Here is a 22,647-nt window from a genome sequence, read left to right as displayed (position 1 = left end):
TATATCCAAAATATGTTATGAATTAACCTTTCAGTGACTTGTTAAATATTGGAGCCTGTTTAGTACTCCAGGCCCACAGTTTCTCTGAGACATTTCAATATTCCCTGCATTGATTCCATTATTCATTACTTGTTACTAGTGTCATTAGTGAATTCAAAGGTGAGAGAAGTAAGAAATAATGGTTTCTAGCAGTTTATTTTGCATAATAGAAATTTGCTTTTGAGATTTCCATAGACAATAGAACAGAAAATTTTTTATATTTCTCCAGACCTAACTTTGAAATTTATCCTTTAAGCATTATATTTTAAACTTTTACCATAGCAGTTATATACATTCCTGTGTCCAGTTTATGTGCTACAACCATATTTCTTGCATTGCCACTTGTTGTGTTGAATCTTTTAATGAAATTTTGCAATTGCATTTTCCAGTTTTTATATTCTAAATTGCTGTGCTTAGATTGGGTTTAATTAATTTGCATGCTTCTACTCCCAGCCATATTCATACCAGATTGCTAATTTAATTCACACTTTTCTTGTTCTTAATTATTTGTTGCCTAGCCCAATTTAATTATTTTATTTTTGCCATTTTTCTTACTTTAGCCAAGTTGATATTTTTTTGTGTATACTATTTCTGATGCCAGGTGCACTTAATTATAATCTGCGTTCTAACATTACTTCCACGGCTGTGACAATGCCTACCACTGTTGAAACCCCTTCAGAATCAACGGGAACAGTTGCTCGTCCCAATGGCCAGAGATCAGCTCAGGAAATGGCTATTCCTCTTTTTGCTGGCGAATCCCGCTTATTAGAGTCATGGTTTAGTAAGGTTGAAGCGAAACCAGTTGCACGTTTTTCTAAGCCTACTGATGCCGAATACTTATCAATTGCACGGTCAGCTGTGGACACAACCAAAGGTGATGCACGTTTTGTTGTTGATGAGAAAGCTATTGTTAGCCTCCAGTCTTGGCCCGAATTTAAGGATTTCTTTCGCCGTCGCTTTGTTAATAAAGGAGACCTTGACCCGTATAGGTTAGTTAAGAAAATTGCCAATGCCACCATGCAGCCTGGTGAATTGTTTAATGCGTTTACTAGCCGTCTCGATCAGTATCTGTATGCCTTAGTTTCTGCTATGAATAATTCGACTTGGTTAGATAAAGACAATAATCTGTCCCCTGAGGCTATGGCCAAGATGATAGCATTTGGGACTTTAATGCATTTTGCCCCAGAGCACACTAAACCAATCATTGAGCAACAAAATTTTGGTGTTAAACATGAAATTGGTGAAGTATTTGAGGCCATTAACAATGCCGCCGATAAACTAGCTCCCCGAAGTGCTCAACTGTTGCCACCCTCTGATACTGTAAATGTAGTAACAAGCTCTCAGCATCCTCCCACAAATTCTCAAAACTCTTGGTTGCAGAAGCGCACCCATGCTCGTAGCCCCCAGTCAAATTCGCCGCCTCATAAATTGCCGAAACGCCATAGTCCACAACCATCCACTACCTCATGATGGCCTTGTGGTAAGAGTAACCACCTCGCAAGGGACTGTTAGTCCGCCCCTAGATCATCACCTCCTAGACAATTCTCTCGGTCCCCCCATCAATCTAATCATTCTAGGCTCCCATATTGCACGTACCATAAACAAGTTGGTCACCACACTGCGGATTGTAGAGCTAGGCAAAGGACATCCCCACCTCGTAACTCCCACGGTCAGTCTTGGCAAGGCGCACAGTGTCCAAGACATTATCAGAACTCACGTAATTACAACTCCCAGCCCAGTTATAATGCAACTTCAAATTATAATGCTCGGTCACAGAATGCTGGAGCTCAGAATGTTCACTCCATGTCGTCGGGAAACCCCCAAGGCCATCCGCTAACCAATTCAAGCTAGCCAATCCTAGTGCCCTCCCTGTGTATTCAGTAGCTACCCAAAATAGATTTGGACACTTGACAGAGGAGGACACTGACTCTAGACCAGTTGTAGATGTCGACGGATCCACAGTAAATTTGACCCAAACAAGACGCAGATATCCCAGACAACATAAGTGAAAAGTAGTAACTTGTCCAGTCTCAAGTGATGGTCCCCTTGTATCAGCCATTGTACATGGTAGAGTTTTAAAAGTTTTTCTTGACTCAGGTGCAAAAATTAATATTGTCAAGCCCTCAGCTCTTAGAGACATTGAAAGTAAGCACCCTACTACTTTAAAACAGTCACACATACCTTTTCTAAGTGGTATTTCAGGAAATAAAGTAAAAGTTCAGGGTGAAATTGACCTCCCACTCAAGTTCAATGATGTCACATTGTCTATAACATGTTTAGTTGTTGACGTTATTCATTTTCCTGGAGACATTCTCTTAGGTCTGTACACCATGATTGATGAAAATATTGCATTGTTTCCCCATCGTTGGAACATAAGTATCAAAGACCACGTCATACCCTTGTGTAGCATGTATCAACAGGGCCACGAGTTCAACCTTCAATCAGATTACGTTAATTTTGTCGACACCCGCCTTGCTAGCGTAGGTTTGTCAGATCATTGTCGTGGAAACCCGAGAAAACAGGCACTTGATTGAAGCATAGTAGTTGTGCAGTTGTTAAGGAGAGTGAGTATCGGGACTTTCTGGAAGGGGACGCCCTAACGGATTCTCGTTGTCTCGCTCGCCTGGCAGCTTCCATCTCTGAAGACAGTGGTTCCACGGCTACTGACAATGTGCTACACCCTCATTCTCTCACCAGAATAAGAGTTAAGGTTCAGGGAGTGCCTGAGTTGTCGGATGTGATTGCGGAAAGTGAAACATGTAAAGTGAATGGTACATTTGTTGAACCCTCCTGGCACACAGTGCAGGATGGTACTGTTACATTATTTATTGCAAACACTAGTAATGCCGACATCCATCTCCAGTCTGGTACCCATGTTGTAGATTTTGCCCATTACTCGTTACCGGTGTGAGTAGTGGATGATGTCTCCATGGATCATACTGTTTGTACACTCACACCAGGAGAACAGGGATCTCAGCCAGAGGTGCAAGCGCAACACCTCAATCTTACTGATTTTCCTGACTCTGTGGCTCAGCTTTTGGAAATTTTGAACAGGAATAGAGCTGTTGTTGCTCTACCAGGAGAAAAGTTAGGTCTCACTCCTCTTATTACACATAAAATTCCCCTTGAACAAGGAACTACGCCTATTTATGTACCAGCTTACTGTCTTCCCCATTCTCAGAGAGCAGAAGCAGGTAGACTTGTAGAGGAAATGTTACAGAGTGATGTAATTGAATCGAGCAATTCGCCATGGAACGCTCCATTGATTCTTGTACCAAAGCGAAATGGGACTTGGAGACCTGTAATCGATTATCACAAGCTTAACAGAGTAACAATACCTGATCGTTTCCCACTTCCAGTTCTAAATGATTTATTGCAAAGTATTGGTCGAAATAAAGTATTCTCAACGTTAAATTTGTTGCAGGGTTTCTGGCAAATCCCCCTTGATGAGGAAAGTAAACAATTGACAGCCTTTAGTACTCCCAATGGTCATTTTCATTTCAAAAGAATGCCATTTGGTTTGCGTAGTAGTCCAATAACCTTTTCACGGCTCATGACAAATCTATTTCGTAGATTGATAGGAAGTACTCTTCTAGTTTACCTTGATGGTCTCATAATCATGTCGCAAGATGTTCAGACTCATTTCCAGAACCTTGAGAAAGTACTTGCAAAGCTCGCTGAAGCTAATTTAAAAATAAAGCTTGCAAAATGTTCATTTTTAAAGCAAAATATGAATTTCCTAGGTCATACAGTTACACCTTCAGGTATTACATTGAATGAATCAAAAATTATTGCTGCCCGTGATTTTCCAACACCTCGTACCGCAGAAGCCGTAAGACAGTTCACAGGTCTTGTAGGATTTTATCATTCATTTATTGCTGGATTCTCTATTATAGCCGCTCCGCTTTACAAGTTGCAAAGAAAAGATGAACCCTTTGTTTGGGGAGAGGCCCAGGATCAGTCATTCAAAAAACTCAAGTCAGCCTTGATTTCGTCACCTGTCCTTAGGTACCCAGATTTTTCTAAACCTTTTACGTTGGTTACAGATGCTAGTGACATAGGGTTAGGTGCTGCATTACTTCAAACAGAAGGTCACAGAGATCACGCAATCGCTTATGCTAGCCGCACATTATTTAAAGAAGAGAAAAATTATAGTGCAACAGAACGAGAAGCCTTGGCAGTTGTTTGGGCACTTAAACATTTCAAGGATACAATTTATAATTACCCAGTTCATGTTCTTACAGATCACCAACCATTAATTCCCTTGTTCAAAAATAAGATTCCAGTTGGAAAGTTTGCTAGATATTTGCTCACAATTCAAGAATTCAATCCCACATTTGGATATATTCCAGGAAAGCAAAATGTTGTAGCCGATGCGTTTTCTCGACACGTAACTGCGATTCAGTTAAATTACCCAGCATTAGATGCTACAGTAGTAGAAACGGAACAGAGACAAGACCCCATATGGGCACCTGTCATTAAATTTTTGACTAAGCAAGACACTCGCCCAATTCATAAACCGCCAGTACCATTGAAAAAACTAGTTATGTTGGACAATTTACTGTGTAGAGTAGTAAAGCTAGGGACAGCCCAGAGGAAATGTTGTCAGTTAGTTGTTCCAGCTGTCTTGGTACCAACTGTGTTAAAAATTATCCATGATGCTCCTGCAAGTGCACATCCAGGAAAGGATCGTACACTCCAACAAGGTTGATTGAAGTATTTTTGGTCAAAAATGGCTAAGGAGATTGCTCATTATGTTGACAGATGTTTAACCTGCTTACAGCACAAGGGACATGTTTCAGGACCTAATCCAATTCAGGTGTACCCAGCAACTAAAGCTTGGGAACGAATATCGATGGATTTATTGACAAATTTTGCAGAAACAGAGAGAGGGAACAAACATTTGCTTGAAATGGTCGATAATTTTTCACGGTTTTGCGAACTAGTTCCTATTCCGAACAAAACAGCAGAAACTATAGCCAGTGCATTCCATGACCAAATAATTTGTAGATATAGTATGCCTAAAGTAATCTTTTCAGATAATGGTCCAGAATTCAGTAATAGTATTTTAACTAGCTTGTGTGATTTATGTAACATCAAAAAATGTAGCATCATGCCTTATCATCAAGCAAGTAATGGACTAGCCGAACGTACTAACAGGAAAGTGTTAGATGCCTTGAGAGTCGAATTTTGATAACAACAATTGGGATGATTTTATACCCTTAATTCAGTGTGCTATAAATTCTTCAATTAATGTTTCTACAGGTGACACACCTCACGCTATTCTTTATGGTACAGATAAGATCCTCCCTAATGAATTGATTAACGTTCCTCCTACTCCCTTATATAACGTAGATGATTTTGTTCAAGTGAAGCGTAGACAGATGCAATTAGTATTCAAGAAAATACGTGAACAACTGTCCAAAGCTACAGCCGAGTTCACTCTAGCAAGGATTGCACGAGCTAAACCCAGTAAAATAACTATTGGATCTGTAGTAATGATACTTAACCAACACAGGTCTGGTCCTATGTATAAATTAACTAAGAAATTTTTGGGTCCATATAAGGTAACCGAGCTTATCAAAGGTAACAAATACAAACTTAAGAACTTGTTAACAGGAGAGTATATAAATGAACATTTAGACCACATGAAGTTAGCTAAAATGACTGTTGACGAGACTGATGAGGAAGATGACAATGAACTTACCCAGACAGATACTCCTACTCGGACACCACCTTCTGTGGTTGACAGACCACTTGATGTTCAGCAACCCCATACTAGCAACTATAATCTAAGATCTAGACCTCTCGTTTCAACTGTGCACTCACCACATGTCCATTGGCTAGATGTTAACGAGGATATCTCTCAAGATGATAGTTTGTCACATGAAGTTTCATCTGTTCCGGACCTTCAGTCAGAGCCAGAGTTGTATAGTGCTCTGGATGAGCTAGGTGTAGATATCCGCAGAATTTATAATTGAATGCACTCTGCAGTTAATCTGTTTGTTTTGAAAAAAAAAATCATTTGCAGTATTTCTACCACATGTGTCTTATTATTACCATTATATATAATGTATAGTTTTTCTCAACTTTATTTTGTTATAAATTAGATACCATTGTTAAGTCTACTACCATTTGTATTTTTACAGTGCTTGTCATAAGAGTTATTAATGTTCTAGCAACCACATTGAAGCCAGTGAATCCTGACTGCTATCACGCAGATGTTAGTCTTCTTGTTCCAGGTCTTGTATATAGCTTGTAAATATATTGAACATTAAATATATTGTACATTGGTCTTGTAATTATATTGTACATTAAAAAAAAAAAAATACAAAAAAAAAAAGAGAAAAGAAATCCACATTATCTAATCTTAAAATTCATTTGTGGTTGTTAGGTCAGAACTTTGTTCCATTAATGTAATAATTGTTTACTTTTGTATGGTTTTCAAGCACATGCCATTGACACATGTTAATAATTTTGTTTAGGCAATAACTCGAGTTGTATTGTTCATATCTGATCAGTAGACATACACATGTTCTTAATACTCTGGTTTAATCAAAGCATTGTTACCATGATTTTCACCTATTATGATGATTTTTTTTTTGGTGCATATGCCGAGTTGTTAGTATTACGCACACCTGATCTTCTTTCAATGTTTTATTATGCAAATTTCACATGTAAGTCATTATTGAATGCCACCGAGGTCCTTTCAGTATCATTGTAACTATATAGCTAGCCAGAGCTTGTCAACAAGGGACGTCGACTTGGTAGCGTGTCCGAGCGGTGTTATACTCAAATTCTATGTCAGTTGGAATATAACCAATCACAGGCAAGTAGGCCTCTGACGTCATGCCAGACAGAGGAGCATCAGCCATGTTCCCAGCAGCCTCAGTTCTCCTCACAGACTCAGAGCAGGTGGACCTCGGCTGGCCAGTTATACACCTGTTTGCCTCGCTCAATAAATATACAGAAGCGACTACTGTGTCTACATTTAACCCGAACAAGGCAACGAATAGATTCAGATGTACTTCATTTCTTTGATGATTAATATTTGTAATATTAATATTAGATTAATATTTGTAATATTAATATTAGATTAATACTAGATTAATATTAATATATCGTCCGACGTATTCGACATATTCGACCTTGAGAAGCAAAAGAGGGTTACCACCAAAGACACAATGCAACATGAACTTATTGCGGCGGGAGGGAGGAAAGATTCAACGTAACTACAGAAGCACCAAACTGTCCCCTGAGCTCCAAACGGCAGCTAAGAGCATTTGTGAAAATAAGGAGATAGTCGTCATGAAAAATGAGAAGTCGCCAATATATGTTATTATTAAAAAAGACGATTATCTGGCAAAAATAAACCTCATCCTCTCCGATGAAACTAAATTCCAAAGGGTAAAGAGGGATTCTACGGACGAATTGAAAACCAACGTAAACAGATTGATTGAAACTGTGAACGCCAAGAAATCTGGACTGCACCTGTTAAAAGTTACCGGGGAATAAAAACTTGGTTATACATGTGGGAATGTCAAGACCCACAAACCGGGAAACAAACTTCTGCCAATCATCAGCCAGATACTCACACCCACATACAGACTGGCTAAGCGACTCAACTGCCTGCTGACTCCTTATGTGCCTTGTGCTTTTAGCCTGAAGTCTCAAAAGGAATTTGTTGACTTCTTGCGTGGAGCACGGCCCACGGGGATGAAAGCCTCTCTGGATGTGGAGTCGCTGTTTACCAACGTGCCCCGTGAATGAACCAAACGGGATGATGATGGACAGAGTGTATCGTGATCCGGCTAGTACCCCTCTAGATATACCTGAGAGCATACTGAGGAAGATACTCGTAGCTTGCACTAAAGAGGCACCCTTCTTGAGTCCCAATGGCCACATGTATAAACAAGTGGACGGGATCGCCATAGGTTCTCCCCTAGGTGTCCTGTTCATAAATTTTTACATGAGTACCATAGAGCGAGGGTCTCAGCTGATATGGACGTAAAATCTGCCATATACTGCAGGTATGTTGACAACATATTTATGCAGGTACCTGATGTTGGACATTTGCAGCAGGTGAACGAGGCATTCCAGCAAAATTCCGTGTTAAGTTTCTCTTATGAGATGGAGAGTTATGGGAAGCTGCCCATTCTAGATGTAACGGTCGTGGAAAGGAACGGAGGCTTCAACACTGCAGGGAAACGAACATAAGAATGTGCCTTAATGCTAACAGTAACGGTCAAGACAGGTACAAGTGAAGTATTTTCCTTAGCAACGTCGACCGAGCTCTCACTCACAGCTCTGGTTGGAAGCAGGTCGACGAGGAACTCTGTAGAGTAAGGCAGGTTCTAGTCAATAATGGCTTCTCTAACGGTTATGTTGAAGACGTCCCTAAAAGAAAGGTAACACGCCATGCAACCTCTGAAGAAACAACGAACACAACACCTGTTCCTCCTATTAGATAGTTTTACAGGAACCTCTTTTCCACGGCCTATAAAACGGAGGAAAGATATTATTGAAAAGGAACGTTATCCCCTCAATCACCAGTCAGAACGTGGGCCAGCCAGAGGTTCAGGGACCGTGCAGGAATATCCGTGCAGAAAAAAAAATCAGAAGATGCAGAGAGAGAGAGAGAGCAAGAGAGAGAGAGAGAGAGAGAGAGAGAGAGAGAGAGAGAGAGAGAGAGAGAGGAAGGGGGGAGAGAGAGGAAGAGGAGAGAAAGGGGGGAGAGAGAGGAAGAGGAGAGAAAGGGGGGAGAGGGAGAAGGGGAGAGAGAGAGAGAGAGAGAGAGAGAGAGAGAGAGAGAGAGAGGTGTGTGTGTGTGTATGGGGGGGAGGTGGAAGAGAGGGAGGGTATGGTGAGGGTGTGTGGGGAGGATTAGTGTGGGAGGGTTATGGGAGGTTGAGGGCCCTGTGGCTGAGAGGCTGTGTGTGTACTGTTGGTGCTATGGTGGGAGGGGGTGGGAGTGAGAGTAGGAGGAGGGGGAGTTGCCTCATGTAGGGCACAGTGTTTTTCACACTTGGGTGCCACAAAACTAGTTCCCACATGAGCCAAACATTTCCCTTGAGGTTCGTTTCCGTTTGTTAACTTATATCCAAGACTAACTATTAAAAAGCAATAACACTGTGCACCGTTTGACTGACTTTTTGAGGGGCCTTACCTTACTGCCAATTTAAAACTTTCCACAGCACAAACAGGTGTTAAAAGTACTGTTGACAGTGGTGTGTAGGCCTGCTGTCTCCATCCACGCCGCTGCCAGGCGTAGGTCCCTCCAACTTGTCGCTATCTATCGCCAGCACTCTGCTTCTTGTTCCTTTTTCGCACCGATATAGTTCTAATGGTACACGTTTAGAATGACTTCTTCACTATCCTATTCATTATTTGTTATGATCTTCACTCTCACGTCTAGTTGTGAACACTCTGACCATGCAGTGGTCCACGTTCTTGTCCTGGCACTGATGTCGTACCTCTGATCTTGTCTAATATTCACTATCGGACACATTCCATAAATTTAGTTTCTAATTGGTGTGTTGCACTTTTTATTATCACTGAACACCGAATTTCCCGAATATCCCTCTGATGTCCCGAAATATGAAATATGTGTGTGTGTGTGTGTGTGTGTGTGTGTGTGTGTGTGTGTGTGTGTATGTGTGTGTGTGTGTGTGTGTGTGTGTGTATGTGTGTGTGTGTGTGTGTGTATGTGTGTGTGTGTGTGTGTGTGTGTGTGTGTGTGTGTGTATGTGTGTGTGTGTGTGTGTGTGTGTGTGTGTGTGCGTGTGTGTGTGTGTGTGTGTGTGTGTGTTTGTATTGTGTGTATGTGACTGAATGCACAAGCAGACTGTGTTTAAAACATACTCTACCCCCAGTGTGCAGCGATGTTTGTGGCAGCCTACCTCCCCCCTCTCTTCCCTGTGTTATCACTGTGATAACACCAGTGATAACACACCATCACATGAGATTATCATCTTTATCGTACATCTTGCATCTGCGCCACAGCAGCCCAGTCTCAGGGTATATTGATACTAATGACCAGTCAGCTGCCCTAAATACCTGGATATTTATCTGGATATTTGTGATGGTCTGAAAGCATATTACGGTTCCAGTAATTGCCTACTTGTAAACTGGTAGGTGAATCTTTGTCTTAAACAGAGAATATTCTAAAGTTAGAACTTTATTGTACTATAATTCGTTTGTTTAAAACATAGAACGTCTATGTTTAACTTGTTTTCGAAGAAAACAAGTTTTGGTTTTCATCTGTAAATGAAATTCTAGGGGACACTCAAATAGTTCTCAAATTTCATATTTCACGTGTTTTAGAATAATGCATCGCATTATTCTCAATGTAACTGACATGCTGATCAGCAATTCAAGCACTGGGGAAATGTGGAAGTCAAGAGGAAAATGGGTAAAATTAACATTATATGAATTCATGAGTGGCTAACAAATTATGTTTTGTGTTGAAGCAACAACATCCAATTGGAGCAATTTGAGGCCTACCGCATGTGCCTGGAAATGTTCGTGTAATTCAACAAGTGACTTTTGTAGCAGAAGCCAAAGTGATTAAGAGCGGAAGTATGTTCGTACATTTGGATCGTTTAGCCACACCCTTCCTGCCTCTTTATCAGCTGTGTCATATGTTTGTTTAGAGTGTGTGTGTGTGTGTGTGTGTATTCACCTAGTTGTGCTTGCAGGGGTTGAGCTCTGCTCTTTCAGCCCGCCTCTAAACTGTCAATCAACTGTTTCTACTACTACTTCCCCCCCCCCACACACCACACACACACACCCCAGGACAGCTGACTAACTCCCAGGTACCTACTTACTGTCAGGTAACAGGGGCATAGGGTGAAAGAAACTCTACCCATCATTTCTCGCCGGCGCCCAGGATCGAACCCGGGACCACAGGATCACGTGCCCTGCGTGCTGTCCGCTCGGCCACCGGCTTCCTGATGTGTGTGTGTGTGTGTACTTACCAAATTTTACTTACCTAATTGTGCTTCCGGGGGTTGAACTCTGGCTCTTTGGTCCCGCCTCTCCACTGTCAATCAACTGGTGTACAGGTTCCTGAGCCTACTGGGCTCTATCATATCTACACTTGAAACTGTGTATGGAGTCAGCCTCCACCACATCACTGCCTAATGCATTACATTTGTCCACTACTCTGACACTGAAAAAATCTTTCTAATGTCTCTACGGCTCATTTGGGCACTCAATTTCCACCTGTGTCCCTTAGTGCGAGTGCTCCTGGTGCTAAATAGTCTTTATCTACCCTATCAATTCCCTTCAGAAACTTGAATCTGGTGATCATGTCCCCCCTAACTCTTCTGTCTCCCAGCCACGTGAGGTTTAATTCCCGTAGTCTCTCCTCGTAGCTCATACCCCTCAGTTCTGGTACTAGTCTGGTGGCAAACCTTTGAACCTTTTCCAACTTAGACTTATGCTTGACTAGATATGGACTCTATGCTGCAGCCGCATACTCCTGGATTGGTCTGACATATGTGGTATATAATGTTCTGAATGATTCCTTACACAAGTTTCTAAAGGCCGTTCTTATGTTTGCCAACCGGGCATATGCCGCTGATGTTATCCTCTTGATATAGGATTCAGGGGACAGGTCTGGCGTGATATCAAGCCCCAGGTCTTTCTCTCGCTTTGATTCTTGAAGTATTTCATCTCCCAAATGATACCTTGTATCTGGTCTCCGGCTCCCTACACCTATCTTCATTACATTACATTTGCTCGGTTTAAACTCTAATAACCGTTTGTTCGACAATTTCTGCACCTTGTCCAGGTCTTCTTCTTCTTCTTCTTGTGTGTAAAATTCAGTGTGTGTGAATGTGTGTGTGTGTGTGTGTGTGTGTGTGTGTGTGTGTGTGTGTGTGTGTGTGTGTGTGTGTGTGTGTGTGTGTGTGTGTGTACTCACCTAGTTGTGCTTGCGGGGGTTGAGCTCTGGCTCTTTGGTCCCGCCTCTCAACTGTCAATCAACTGGTGTACAGGTTCCTGAGCCTACTGGGCTCTATCATATCTACACATGAAACTGTATAGAGTCAACCTCCACCACATCACTTTCTAATGCATTCCACCTGTTAACTACTCTGACACTGAAAAAGTTCTTTCTAACGTCCCTGTGGCTCATTTGGGTACTCAGTCGCCACCTGTGTCCCCTTGTTCGCGTACCACCCGTACTAAAAAGTTTTTCCTTATCTACCCTGTCAATTCCTCTGAGAATTTTGTAGGTAGTGATTATGTCTCCCCTTACTCTTCTGTCTTCCAGTGTCGTGAGGTACATCACACGCAGCCTGTCCTCAAAACTCATGCATCTTAGTTCTGGGACTAGTCTAGTGGCATATCTCTGAACTTTATCCAGCTTCGTCTTGTGCTTGACAAGGTACGGGCTCCATGCTGAGGCTGTATACTCCATGTGTGTACTCACCTAGTAGTACTCACCTAGTTGTGCTTGGGGGGGTTGAGCTCTGGCTCTTTGGTCCCGCCTCTCAACCGTCAATCAACAGAGCAACACATATACACATATACAACATGTGTGTGTATGTGTGTGTGTATATGTGTGTGTGTGTGTGTGTGTGTTTGTGTGTGTGTGTGTGTGTGTGTGTGTGTGTGTGTGTGTGTGTGTGTGTGTGTGTGTGTGTGCGCGCGCGCGTGCGTGTGTGTGTGTGTGTGTGCGTGTGTGTGTGTGTGTGTGTGTGTGTGTGTGTGTGTGTGTGTGTGTGTGTGTACTCACTCGCCTAATTGTGCTTGGGGGGTTGAGCTCTGGCTCTTTGGTGAGTGTGTATGTGTGTGTGTGTGTGTGTGTGTACTCACTCGCCTAATTGTGCTTGCGGGGGTTGAGCTCTGGCTCTTTGGTGTGTGTGTGTGTGTGTGTGTGTGTGTATGTGTGTGTGTGTGTGTGTGTGTGTGTGTGTGTGTGTGTGTGTGTGTGTGTGTGTGTGTGCGTGTGTGTGTGTGTGTTTGTTTGTGAGTGTACAGGCCGGATCACGATACACTCTGGTCGGCCTATACTCCTCTTGATACACTCGATACACTCTGTCCGGCCTCGTGATCCGGCCTGTACTCCTCTTGACATACCAGAAAACATTCTAAGGAAACTACTCCAAGTTTGTACTAAAGAGGCACCCTTCTTGAGCCCGGATGGGCACATGTATAAGCAAGTAGATGGGGTCGCCATGGGTTCTCCCCTAGGTGTCCTGTTTGCGAACTTCTACATGGGTACTATCGAGCAAAAAGTCTTAGTCGACATGAACTTGAAACCGGCCATATACTGCAGGTATGTTGACGACATTTTTACACAGGTGCCTGATGTCAGACATCTGCAGAAACTGAAGGAGGCATTTGACAAAATTCTGTGTTGCGTTTCACTTACGAGATGAAGAAGGATGGGAAGCTGCCCTTTCTAGATGTAACAGTCATGGAAAAGAGCGGAGGTTTCCACACTGCAGTCTACACTAAGGAAACAAACATAGGAATGTGCCTAAATGCCAACAGTGACTGCCCAGACAGGTACAAGAGGAGTGTTGTTAACGCTTATGTCGACCGTGCTCTCAGCCACAGCTCAGAATGGAAGCAAGTCGACGAAGAACTCTGTAGGGTAAGGCAGGTCCTAGTCAACAACGGTTTCTCCAATGGTTTCGTTGAAGACATCATAAGAAGGAAAGTGAAACGCCATGCAACCTCTGAAGAGACAACTAACACAACACCTATACCCCCTATTAGACTATTTTACAGGAACTTCTTTTCCACAGCTCATAAAACGGAGGAAAGGGTCCTGAAAGATATTGTTAATAGAAACGTTATCCCTACAGACAAAAATCAGAAGATACAATTGACGACTTACTATAAAACCAAAAAAACGGCCAGCCTACTCATGAGAAACTCTCCAGACACAAAGCAGAACGCTTTAAAAGAAACCAATGTCGTCTATGCCTTCAAATGCCCTCTTGGGGACTGTAAGCCTCAAAAAACTCAGTATATAGGCAAGACAACAACATCTCTTTCCAGGCGATTAACGATGCATAAGCAACAGGGCTCCATTAAGGAACATATAATCTCTTCCCACAACCAAACCATCACCAGTGAAATCTTAGCAAACAACACAGAAATCATCGATAGGTACAGCGATAGCAGGCGGCTTGACATCTGCGAGGCACTACACATCAAGAAGTCAACACCAGCAATCAACAGCCAATTAATGCACAACTATATTCTACCCACTTCAAGACTCCGCTCCAATATAGAAGCATCAAGAAATATGGGCCAATAGGCCCTCTGCAATTACTTCCATTCTTACCTTCAATACCCATTGTTTCGTGTTCTATCCTGTGTTGAAAGTTTTGTTCACCTCATCCAAAACTGTTGTAACATATCACCTCACCCAAAATGCGGGTATAAAATGAAAAATGAAAGCTGTTTAAATCATAGCATAAGTAAGAACTCTGTTTAGTATTTGCAGGTAATAGTTGTGTGTGTGTAAACTAAAAGTCTTTGAAAATGTAATAAGTTATTACGAAACGCGTTCAAGTGTCGCGTCAGACTAGAAATAAAAAAGAATTTTGGAGAATTGACTTTTCAATTACCATCAACAGTGAAAAGAAACATAAGAAAGATCGAGAAAATTCGTGTTAGAATTATTAATCTTACTTTTTCAGTATTAATCTTACTTTTTCGGTTTTTAATAATATATGTCTACAGGAAAGACTGCTACTAAAATATACTAATATATATATATATATATATATATATATATATATATATATATATATATATATATATATATATATATAGTAAGATGAGGCCTCGACCTTACCTTGTATGAGGTGGCCGTGGGCCAGGAGCACCAGGAGTACCAGCAACAGGTGTTGGCCAGCCACCTTCCCCATCCTGGCCACCACACTCACACTCTCCAACATGCACGTCTGAGCCTGGAGTGAACACCGGCTCTGTGAGTGTCTTTGAGAGAGAGAGAGATAGAGAGAGAGAGAGGGAGGGAGCTACACTCTGGCAGAGAGACGGGGGGATAGAGCAGATGAAACGGGAATTAGACTCTACAGGGCACAGATATCACTGAATCACTGAGGGGCGAGCCTTGCTGTGTGTTCACTGATGGACCAACACACACACACACATCTCTTATCGAGTCTTATCTCTCTTACTCAGATTAGACAAATTTGTAAATTAATTTTGTCAATACAGACGTTAATGATATAAATCTTATTGAGGGGGGGGGGGGTGTTACTATGTCTAAATGAATATTTAGTCGATCAGTTTATTTATTAGAAAAATGGTTCAGAGCACTCACCTAGATATATGTCGTGTCACACCAGGCATTCCATCTGCCCACATCACTGCCTAATGCATTCCATTGCACATGATCACTACCAATGCATGGTAGTGATCATGTCTCCCCTTACTCTTCTGTCTTCCAGTGTCGTAAGGTGCATTTCCCGCAGCCTTTCCTCGTAACTCATGCCTCTTAGTTCTGGGACTAGTCTAGTGGCATACCTCTGAACTTTTTCCAGCTTCATCTTGTGCTTGACAAGGTACGGGCTCCATGCTGGGGCCGCATACTCCAGGATTGGTCTTACATATGTGATATACAAGATTCTGAATGATTCCTTACACAGGTTCCTGAAGGCTGTTCTGATGTTAGCCAGCCTCGCATATGCCGCAGACGTTATTCTTTTTATGTGGGATTCAGGAGACAGGTTTGGTGTGATATCAACTCTTAGATCTTTCTCTCTGTCCGTTTCATTAAGTACTTCATCGCCTATTCTGTATCCTGTGTCTGGCATCCTGTTACCACCGCCTAGTTTCATTTACTTTGCATTTACTCGGGTTGAACTTTAACAGCCATTTGTTGGACCATTCATTCTGTCTGTCCAGGTCGTCCTATAGCCTCCTACTATACATCCTCTGTTTCAATCCTCCTCATAATTTTTGCATCATCAGCAAACATTGAGAGAAACGAGTCTATACCCTCTGGGAGATCATTTACATATATCAGAAACAGTATAGGTCCAAGGACTGACCCCTGCGGGACTCCACTTATAACGTCTTGCAATCTAAGACCAATCTAAGACCTCACCCCTCACATTGACTCGTTGTCTCCTGTTGCTTAGGTACTCCTTTATTCAATGGAGTACCTTCCCTTTCACTCCAGCCTGCATCTCCAGCTTTTTCAATAGCTTCTTGTGTGGCACTGTATCAAAGGCTTTCTCAAAAATATGCAGTCTGCCCACCCTTCTCTTTCTTGCCTGATTTTTGTTGCCTGGTCGTAGAATTCAAGTAACCCTGTGAGGCAGGACTTGCCATCCCTGAACCCATGTTGATGCTGTGTTACAAAGTTCTTTCGCTCCAAATGTTCCACTAGCTTTCTTCGCACAATCTTCTCCATCAGCTTGCATGGTATGCAGGTTAGGGACACTGGCCTGTAGTTCAGTGCCTCCTGTCTATCCCCTTTCTTGTATATCGGGACTACATTAGCTGCTTTCCAAATTTCTGGCAGCTTCCCTGTTGCCATTGATTTGTTATACACTATGGAGAGTGGCAGGCACAGTTCTTCTGCTCCTTCCTTAAGTATGCAAGGGGGAGATTCCATCTGGGCCTATAGCCTTTGTCACATCCAACTCTAGTAATCACTTCCTTACTTCCCCGCTGGTAATTTCAAACTCTTCCAATGGTTGCTGGTTAACTATTCCCTCTCTTATCTCTGGAATTTCTCCTTGCTCTAAGGTGAAGACCTCCTGGAATTTCCTCTTCAGTTCCTTACATACTTCCTTGTCGTTTGTAGCGAATCCTTCTGCCCCCTATCCTTAATTTCATAACCTGTTCCTTTACTGTTGTTTTTCTCCTGATGTGGCTGTGCAGCAACTTAGGGAAAGTCTTTGCCTTGCTTGCGATGTCACTTTCCTATTGTCTTTCTGCCTCTCTTCTCATCCTGACATATTCATTCCTGGCACTCTGGTATCTTTCTCTGCTCTCCAGTGTCCTGTTATTCCTATAGTTTCTCCACGCCCTTTTACTTTGCTGCTTAGCTAGCCTACATCTCTGATTAAACAATGGGGTTTCTCATCTTCATTTCACTGTTTTCCTTTTGGACTGGGACAAACTTGTTTGCTGCTTCCTTGTACTTCTGCGTGATGTAGTCCATCATGTCTTGGGCCGTCTTTCCCTTGAGCTCTGTTTCCCATGCTATATCTGTTAGGAATTTTCTTATCTCCTCATAGTTTCCATTTCGGAATGTCAGCCTCTTGTTTTCAGTACCGATTTCTCTTATGTCGAAGTCGTTCAGAGTGAAGACTAGGTCGAGTCTCGCTGGTTCGCCATTTCCTCTCATCCTTGTGGGTTCTCTGACATGCTGGGTTAAAAAGTTTCTAGTCACCACCTTCAATAGTTTGGCTCTCCACGTATCCTAGCCTCTATGCAGTTCCTTGTTCTCTCAGTCAATCCTTCCGTGATTGAAGTCCCCCATGATGAGGAGATGGGATCTATTTCTATAGGCAGCAGAGGTTGCCCTCTCAATTATTGTTTTAACTGCCATGTTGTTGTTTTCATACTCTTGACTGGGTCTTCTGTCATTTAGTGGAGGGTTATATATTACTGCTACTACTATTTTTGGTCCTCCCATTGACATGGTGCCTGCTATGTAGTCTCTGAAACTCTCACTGCCCAGGATAGTTATCTCCTTGAAACTCCATTCCTTTCTCATTAGTAGGGCCACTCCGCCTCCTCCCCTACCTTCCCTCTCTTTCCTTATTACTGTGTACTCCTGGGGAAACACGGCATTCGTTATGATTCCTGAAAGTTTTGTTTCTGTGAGTCCGATTACATCGTGGTTCACTTCTTGTGCTCTTTCCCTTAGTTCACTTGCCTAGCTTGTAATCCCATCTATGTTTGAGTACATTACCCTGAAACTGATTCTCTTCTGCTTCTCCTCTGGGGATGGGGGGGACCTGTTGGATCTGGGGTGAGCGGGGGCTGGGAGGATCTGGTACGGGGAAACTGGCGGAGGAGATGGACTCGGGGGGTGGGGGACAGGGGGTGGGTGAGAAGGGGAGGGTTGGGGGGGGAGAGGGTGAGGGGTTGGGCTGGGTGGGTGAGAGGGTGAGGGTTGGGGGGTGTGGGAGATGGGGAGGCTTGGGGGGCATGGGTGGGAGGAAAGGCTTGGGGGGATGAGGGAGAAGGGGGCTTGGGGGGGGGGCATAAAAAGGAGGAGGGCTTGGGGGGCGTGGGGGGAAAGGGAAGGCTGAGGTGGGTGAGGAAGAGGGGAGGGTTTAGGGGAGAGGGGAAGGCTTAGGTGGGGTGGGGGAGAGTTGGGGGTTTAGGGGGGTGGGGAGAACGGAGGTCCTGGGGATAGGGGTGAGTGGGAGGAGGGGGGGTGGGTGGGGAAAGGGTGCCCTCGGTGAGTACTTAGTGGGGGGCTGTCAGGGAATGGGGCAGGTAGGGTGTCTGTTGGGTAAAACGTGGGGGTGGTGCCCCACTCCCTGCGCTGTTGCACTGTTTGAGAAGGGTTCCCCACTCCCCTCTGGGATTGTAGGATTCGGGGTTGTGTGTGTGTGTGTTTAGACGTGTGTTTCTTTGAGAAGAGGCGACATTAAAATTCAATATTTAAATCTATATAAATACAAATAGAAATGTTCGTTTGTTCAAAATCACTAATCTCCGAAAGTTCTTCACCGATTGCTCTGAAATTTTCACACAACGTTCCATTCGCATCCGGGCGGGTTTTTATATACATACTACATAAATGTCACGTCTGTGACATAAAAAAAAACATTTTTTTTTAAACTGTGTTTTTCAAGTGTTTATCATGAGAGGGAAATCTTTGAAAACCCTTTACCGATTGCGTTGAAATTTTGACACAACGTTGCATTCGAATAGGCGCATGTTTTTATATACCTACTATATACATGCCTCACCTATGACAGGAAAAAATATGTTTTTTGTGAAAAACAGCGCCATCTGTTGAACATGAGAGCAACACACACAGTAATCTCCGAAAGTTCTTCACCGATTTCTTTGAAATTTTGACACAACGTTCCATTCGAATATGTACATGTTTTTATATGCCTGCTATTTAGATGCCACACCTGTGACAGGTAAAAACATGTTTTTTTAAACAGTGCACTGCACTGCACTTAATAGAAAGACACGCTATTCTAAATATGTTACAATTCCATTTCAGTGTTTCCGATTGCATTGATAAATGGAATTTTCATAGATTTCGATTTATTTTCATTTTGATATAATTATTATGTGTGACATTGCATTGGAATTGAGCTGTGTTGTTTACCATACCGTTCATTTCGTAAGTATCAGTATAGATGCCACACCTGTGACATGTAAAACATTCTTTTTTTTAAGAAATAGTGCCATCTGTTGCAGGTAAGAGCAACACACACACTATACTAAATAAGTTACGATTTCATTGCAGTGTTTCCAATTTCATTGATAAATTGCATTTTCATGGATTTCGATTTATTTTCATTATGATTTAATTATTTTGTGTGACATTGCGTTGGAATTGAGGTATGTTGTTTACCATACCATTCATTTCGTAAGCTTAGTTTATTTTTTTATTTATTTTTATTTTCATTTCGTTTTTTAACTGTTTTTCTTATGTTTCAGTGACAGAAACATAAGATTTTTTGATGTTCCCAATTTTTTTATTGGAACATGAGATCATTTGGGAATACATCAAACGAGTGAGTGAGGATTGGTAGGGAGGGCAAGACGACGAGAGTAGGGGTTGGTTTGGAGGACAAGGGGACAGGGGAGGGGGGTAATGGTGGGAAGAACGAGGGGAACAGGGGAGTTGGGGATGAGGTGACATTGAAATGAAAAATGGTGGAGAGGACAAGAGGGCAGGGAAGTGGGTGATGGTAAAGGACGTGTAGCGAATGGTAGGGAGGAAGAGGGGACGGGGGAGTGGGAGATGGTGGGGAGGACGAGTAGACGGTAGAGTGAAGATTGGTTCCAAGCATGAGGGGCCGGTGGAGTGGGTCATGGCGAGGACAAAGGGACGGTGGAGGGGGGGGGGAGGGAATGGTGGGGGAGGATGAGGGGATGGGGAGTGAGGAATGGTTGGGAGGACGAGTGGACGGGGGAGGGGGTGAATGGTGGGGGAGGACTGGGAGACAGGGAAAGGTTACTGTGGCTCAGCAACGCACACGCGTTGCTGAGCCACAGCAACACGTGACCGGGAACAGCTAGTATATAATATTTTTGATGTTAAGAATTTCTCACAGAAAAAGTGAACTGCAGGTGGAGCGGTTGTCGGGCATAATACTAAGTGATAAGATAAGTGTGTCAACATGGCTATAGTTGGCTCACTGAGCGATGTTGTCATGAGGCAAGTGTAGACATGCAGAGATAGAGAGATGACGGGGGTGTGGGTGATGGGAAGATGGTGTAGGTGATGGGAAGATGATGGGGTATGGGTGATGGGAAGATGGTGGGGTGTGAGTGCTCTCACTACTGGGAAAACTAACTAGTCTTGAGTTCACACTGGAGAGTAAGCTAACCATTCTGAGCTCACACTCAGCTTACACTTATTTTATATATATATATATATATATATATATATATATATATATATATATATATATATATATATATATATATATATATATATATATATATTTGTTTGTGAGGGTACCACCTCTGGTGCCAATGTGGGGACCCATAGCCTCGGAGAAGAAAATAAAAAGTATTCAGAGGAGACCTTGTGGTTTCTCACTGAACACTAATATTATCTTCTCCTACCACCCCCATTCTTTTGTATGTACACATATATATTTACTTTATTTGAACTTTGTTACAAAAAAGGAGTTACATATGGGTTACAAAGATGGTTATCATAGGTTGTCGAGTTCCTCCAGCTCCTCAGATGGCGGGCAGGAACCCTGGATGCAGTGCGCATTTCCCCTCTGTATCGCCACACTGAGGCGCTGGAAAAGAAAGCTTGCAGCTCTTGGGTCCCTTGTTGTTTCAATGAGCCTAGAACCCAGTTCCTTCAAAAAACTGGTAGCACTTTTACCCTAGGCGCCGAGTGTCTCAGAAGCAATGGGGACAAAATTGTAGTGGTGATCCAGTTCTCTATACTTACGGGATTTGGCTGCTTCCCTGTGTATATATATATATATATATATATATATATATATATATATATATATATATATATATATATATATATATATATATATATATATATATATGTCGTACCTAGTAGCCAGAACTCACTTCTCAGCCTACTATGCAAGGCCCGATTTGCCTAATAAGCCAAGTTTTCCTGAATTAATATATTTTCTCTATTTCTTTTAGGTTAGGTTAGGTAGGTTAGGTAGTCGAAAAACAATTAATTCATGAAAACTTGGCTTATTAGGCAAATCGGGCCTTGCATAGTAGGCTGAGAAGAGTGTTCTGGCTACTAGGTACGACATATATATATATATATATATATATATATATATATATATATATATATATATATATATATATATATATATATATATATATATATGTATATATATATATCGATGACCTACAGTGGAAACAAGCCTCTCTTCCCGTAAGACTTGGGGGCCTCGGAGTTCGAACAGCAACGCAAATCGCTGTTCCAGCCTTCCTGTCCTCCGTATCAGCATCCGACGACCTTGTGAAGGAAATTCTACCTGCCCACTTACATCAGCTGGCAGGTGTACATGATCCCAATTTTACACGCTGTGCCACAGAGTGGGCCTCTCGTGCAGGCCAATCACCTCAACCACCATCCCCAAAATCCCACAAGCAATCCAGCTGGGATGGTCCCATTGTAGACCAAGTTGCTGCAGAGTGCCTGGGTGCTGCAACAACACAACACGACATTGCTCGCCTCACAGCAGTAGCAGCACCACATGCAGGGGATTTCCTGTTAGCAACCCCAATGTCGGCAACTGGCACGCGTCTCACACCACACGCCCTCCGAATTGCTGTGGCCCTCCGCCTTGCTGCCCCAATCCACACCAGTTATAGGTGTATTTGCGGCGAGGTGGTGGCTGACAGGTACGGTCACCATGGCCTACTCTGCCAAAGCACAGGGGGATGGCACTCGAGGCACAGTGAAGTTAACGACATCATCAAGAGGAGCCTCACCACAGCTGGATGCCCAGCTGAAAGAGAGCCCCGTTACCTAACGCCCCGTAACTCTGATGCTCTTATTGGTCGCCCGGATGGTATCACAGTGAACCCCTGGAAGAATGGCAAGCAGTTGGTATGGGACTACACGTGCGTATCAACCCTGGCTAACACCTACATTAACCTCAGTGTTGCACAACCAGGTGGCGCTGCCACCCACAGGGAAGCAGCCAAATCCCGTAAGTATAGAGAACTGGATCACCACTACAATTTTGTCCCCATTGCTTCTGAGACGCTCGGCGCCTGGGGTAAAAGTGCTACCAGTTTTTTGAAGGAACTGGGTTCTAGGCTCATCGAAACAACAAGGGACCCGAGAGCTGCAAGCTTTCTTTTCCAACGCCTCAGTGTGGCGATACAGAGGGGAAATGCGCACTGCATCCAGGGTTCCTGCCCGCCATCTGAGGAGCTGGAGGAACTCGA

The 22,647-nt window shown here is 43.0% G+C and overlaps 1 protein-coding gene across 1 annotated transcript in view; it reads right to left on the bottom strand.

Moving 5' to 3' along the window:
* Window positions 1–15,139, bottom strand: part of LOC123746342 (uncharacterized) — a 29,536-nt gene extending 14,397 nt beyond the window's left edge. The window contains exon 1 of the mRNA XM_045727795.2: window positions 14,861–15,139. Within this exon, the coding sequence (XP_045583751.1) occupies window positions 14,861–14,963 (103 nt within the window). The 5' untranslated portion in view covers window positions 14,964–15,139. The remainder of the gene's footprint in view (window positions 1–14,860) is intronic.
* Between the last annotated feature and the right edge of the window lie 7,508 nt (window positions 15,140–22,647).

This window comes from Procambarus clarkii, chromosome 80, assembly GCF_040958095.1.
Source record: "Procambarus clarkii isolate CNS0578487 chromosome 80, FALCON_Pclarkii_2.0, whole genome shotgun sequence".
NCBI classification, from domain to species: domain Eukaryota; kingdom Metazoa; phylum Arthropoda; class Malacostraca; order Decapoda; family Cambaridae; genus Procambarus; species Procambarus clarkii.
This window is presented reverse-complemented; position numbering and strand designations above follow the sequence as displayed.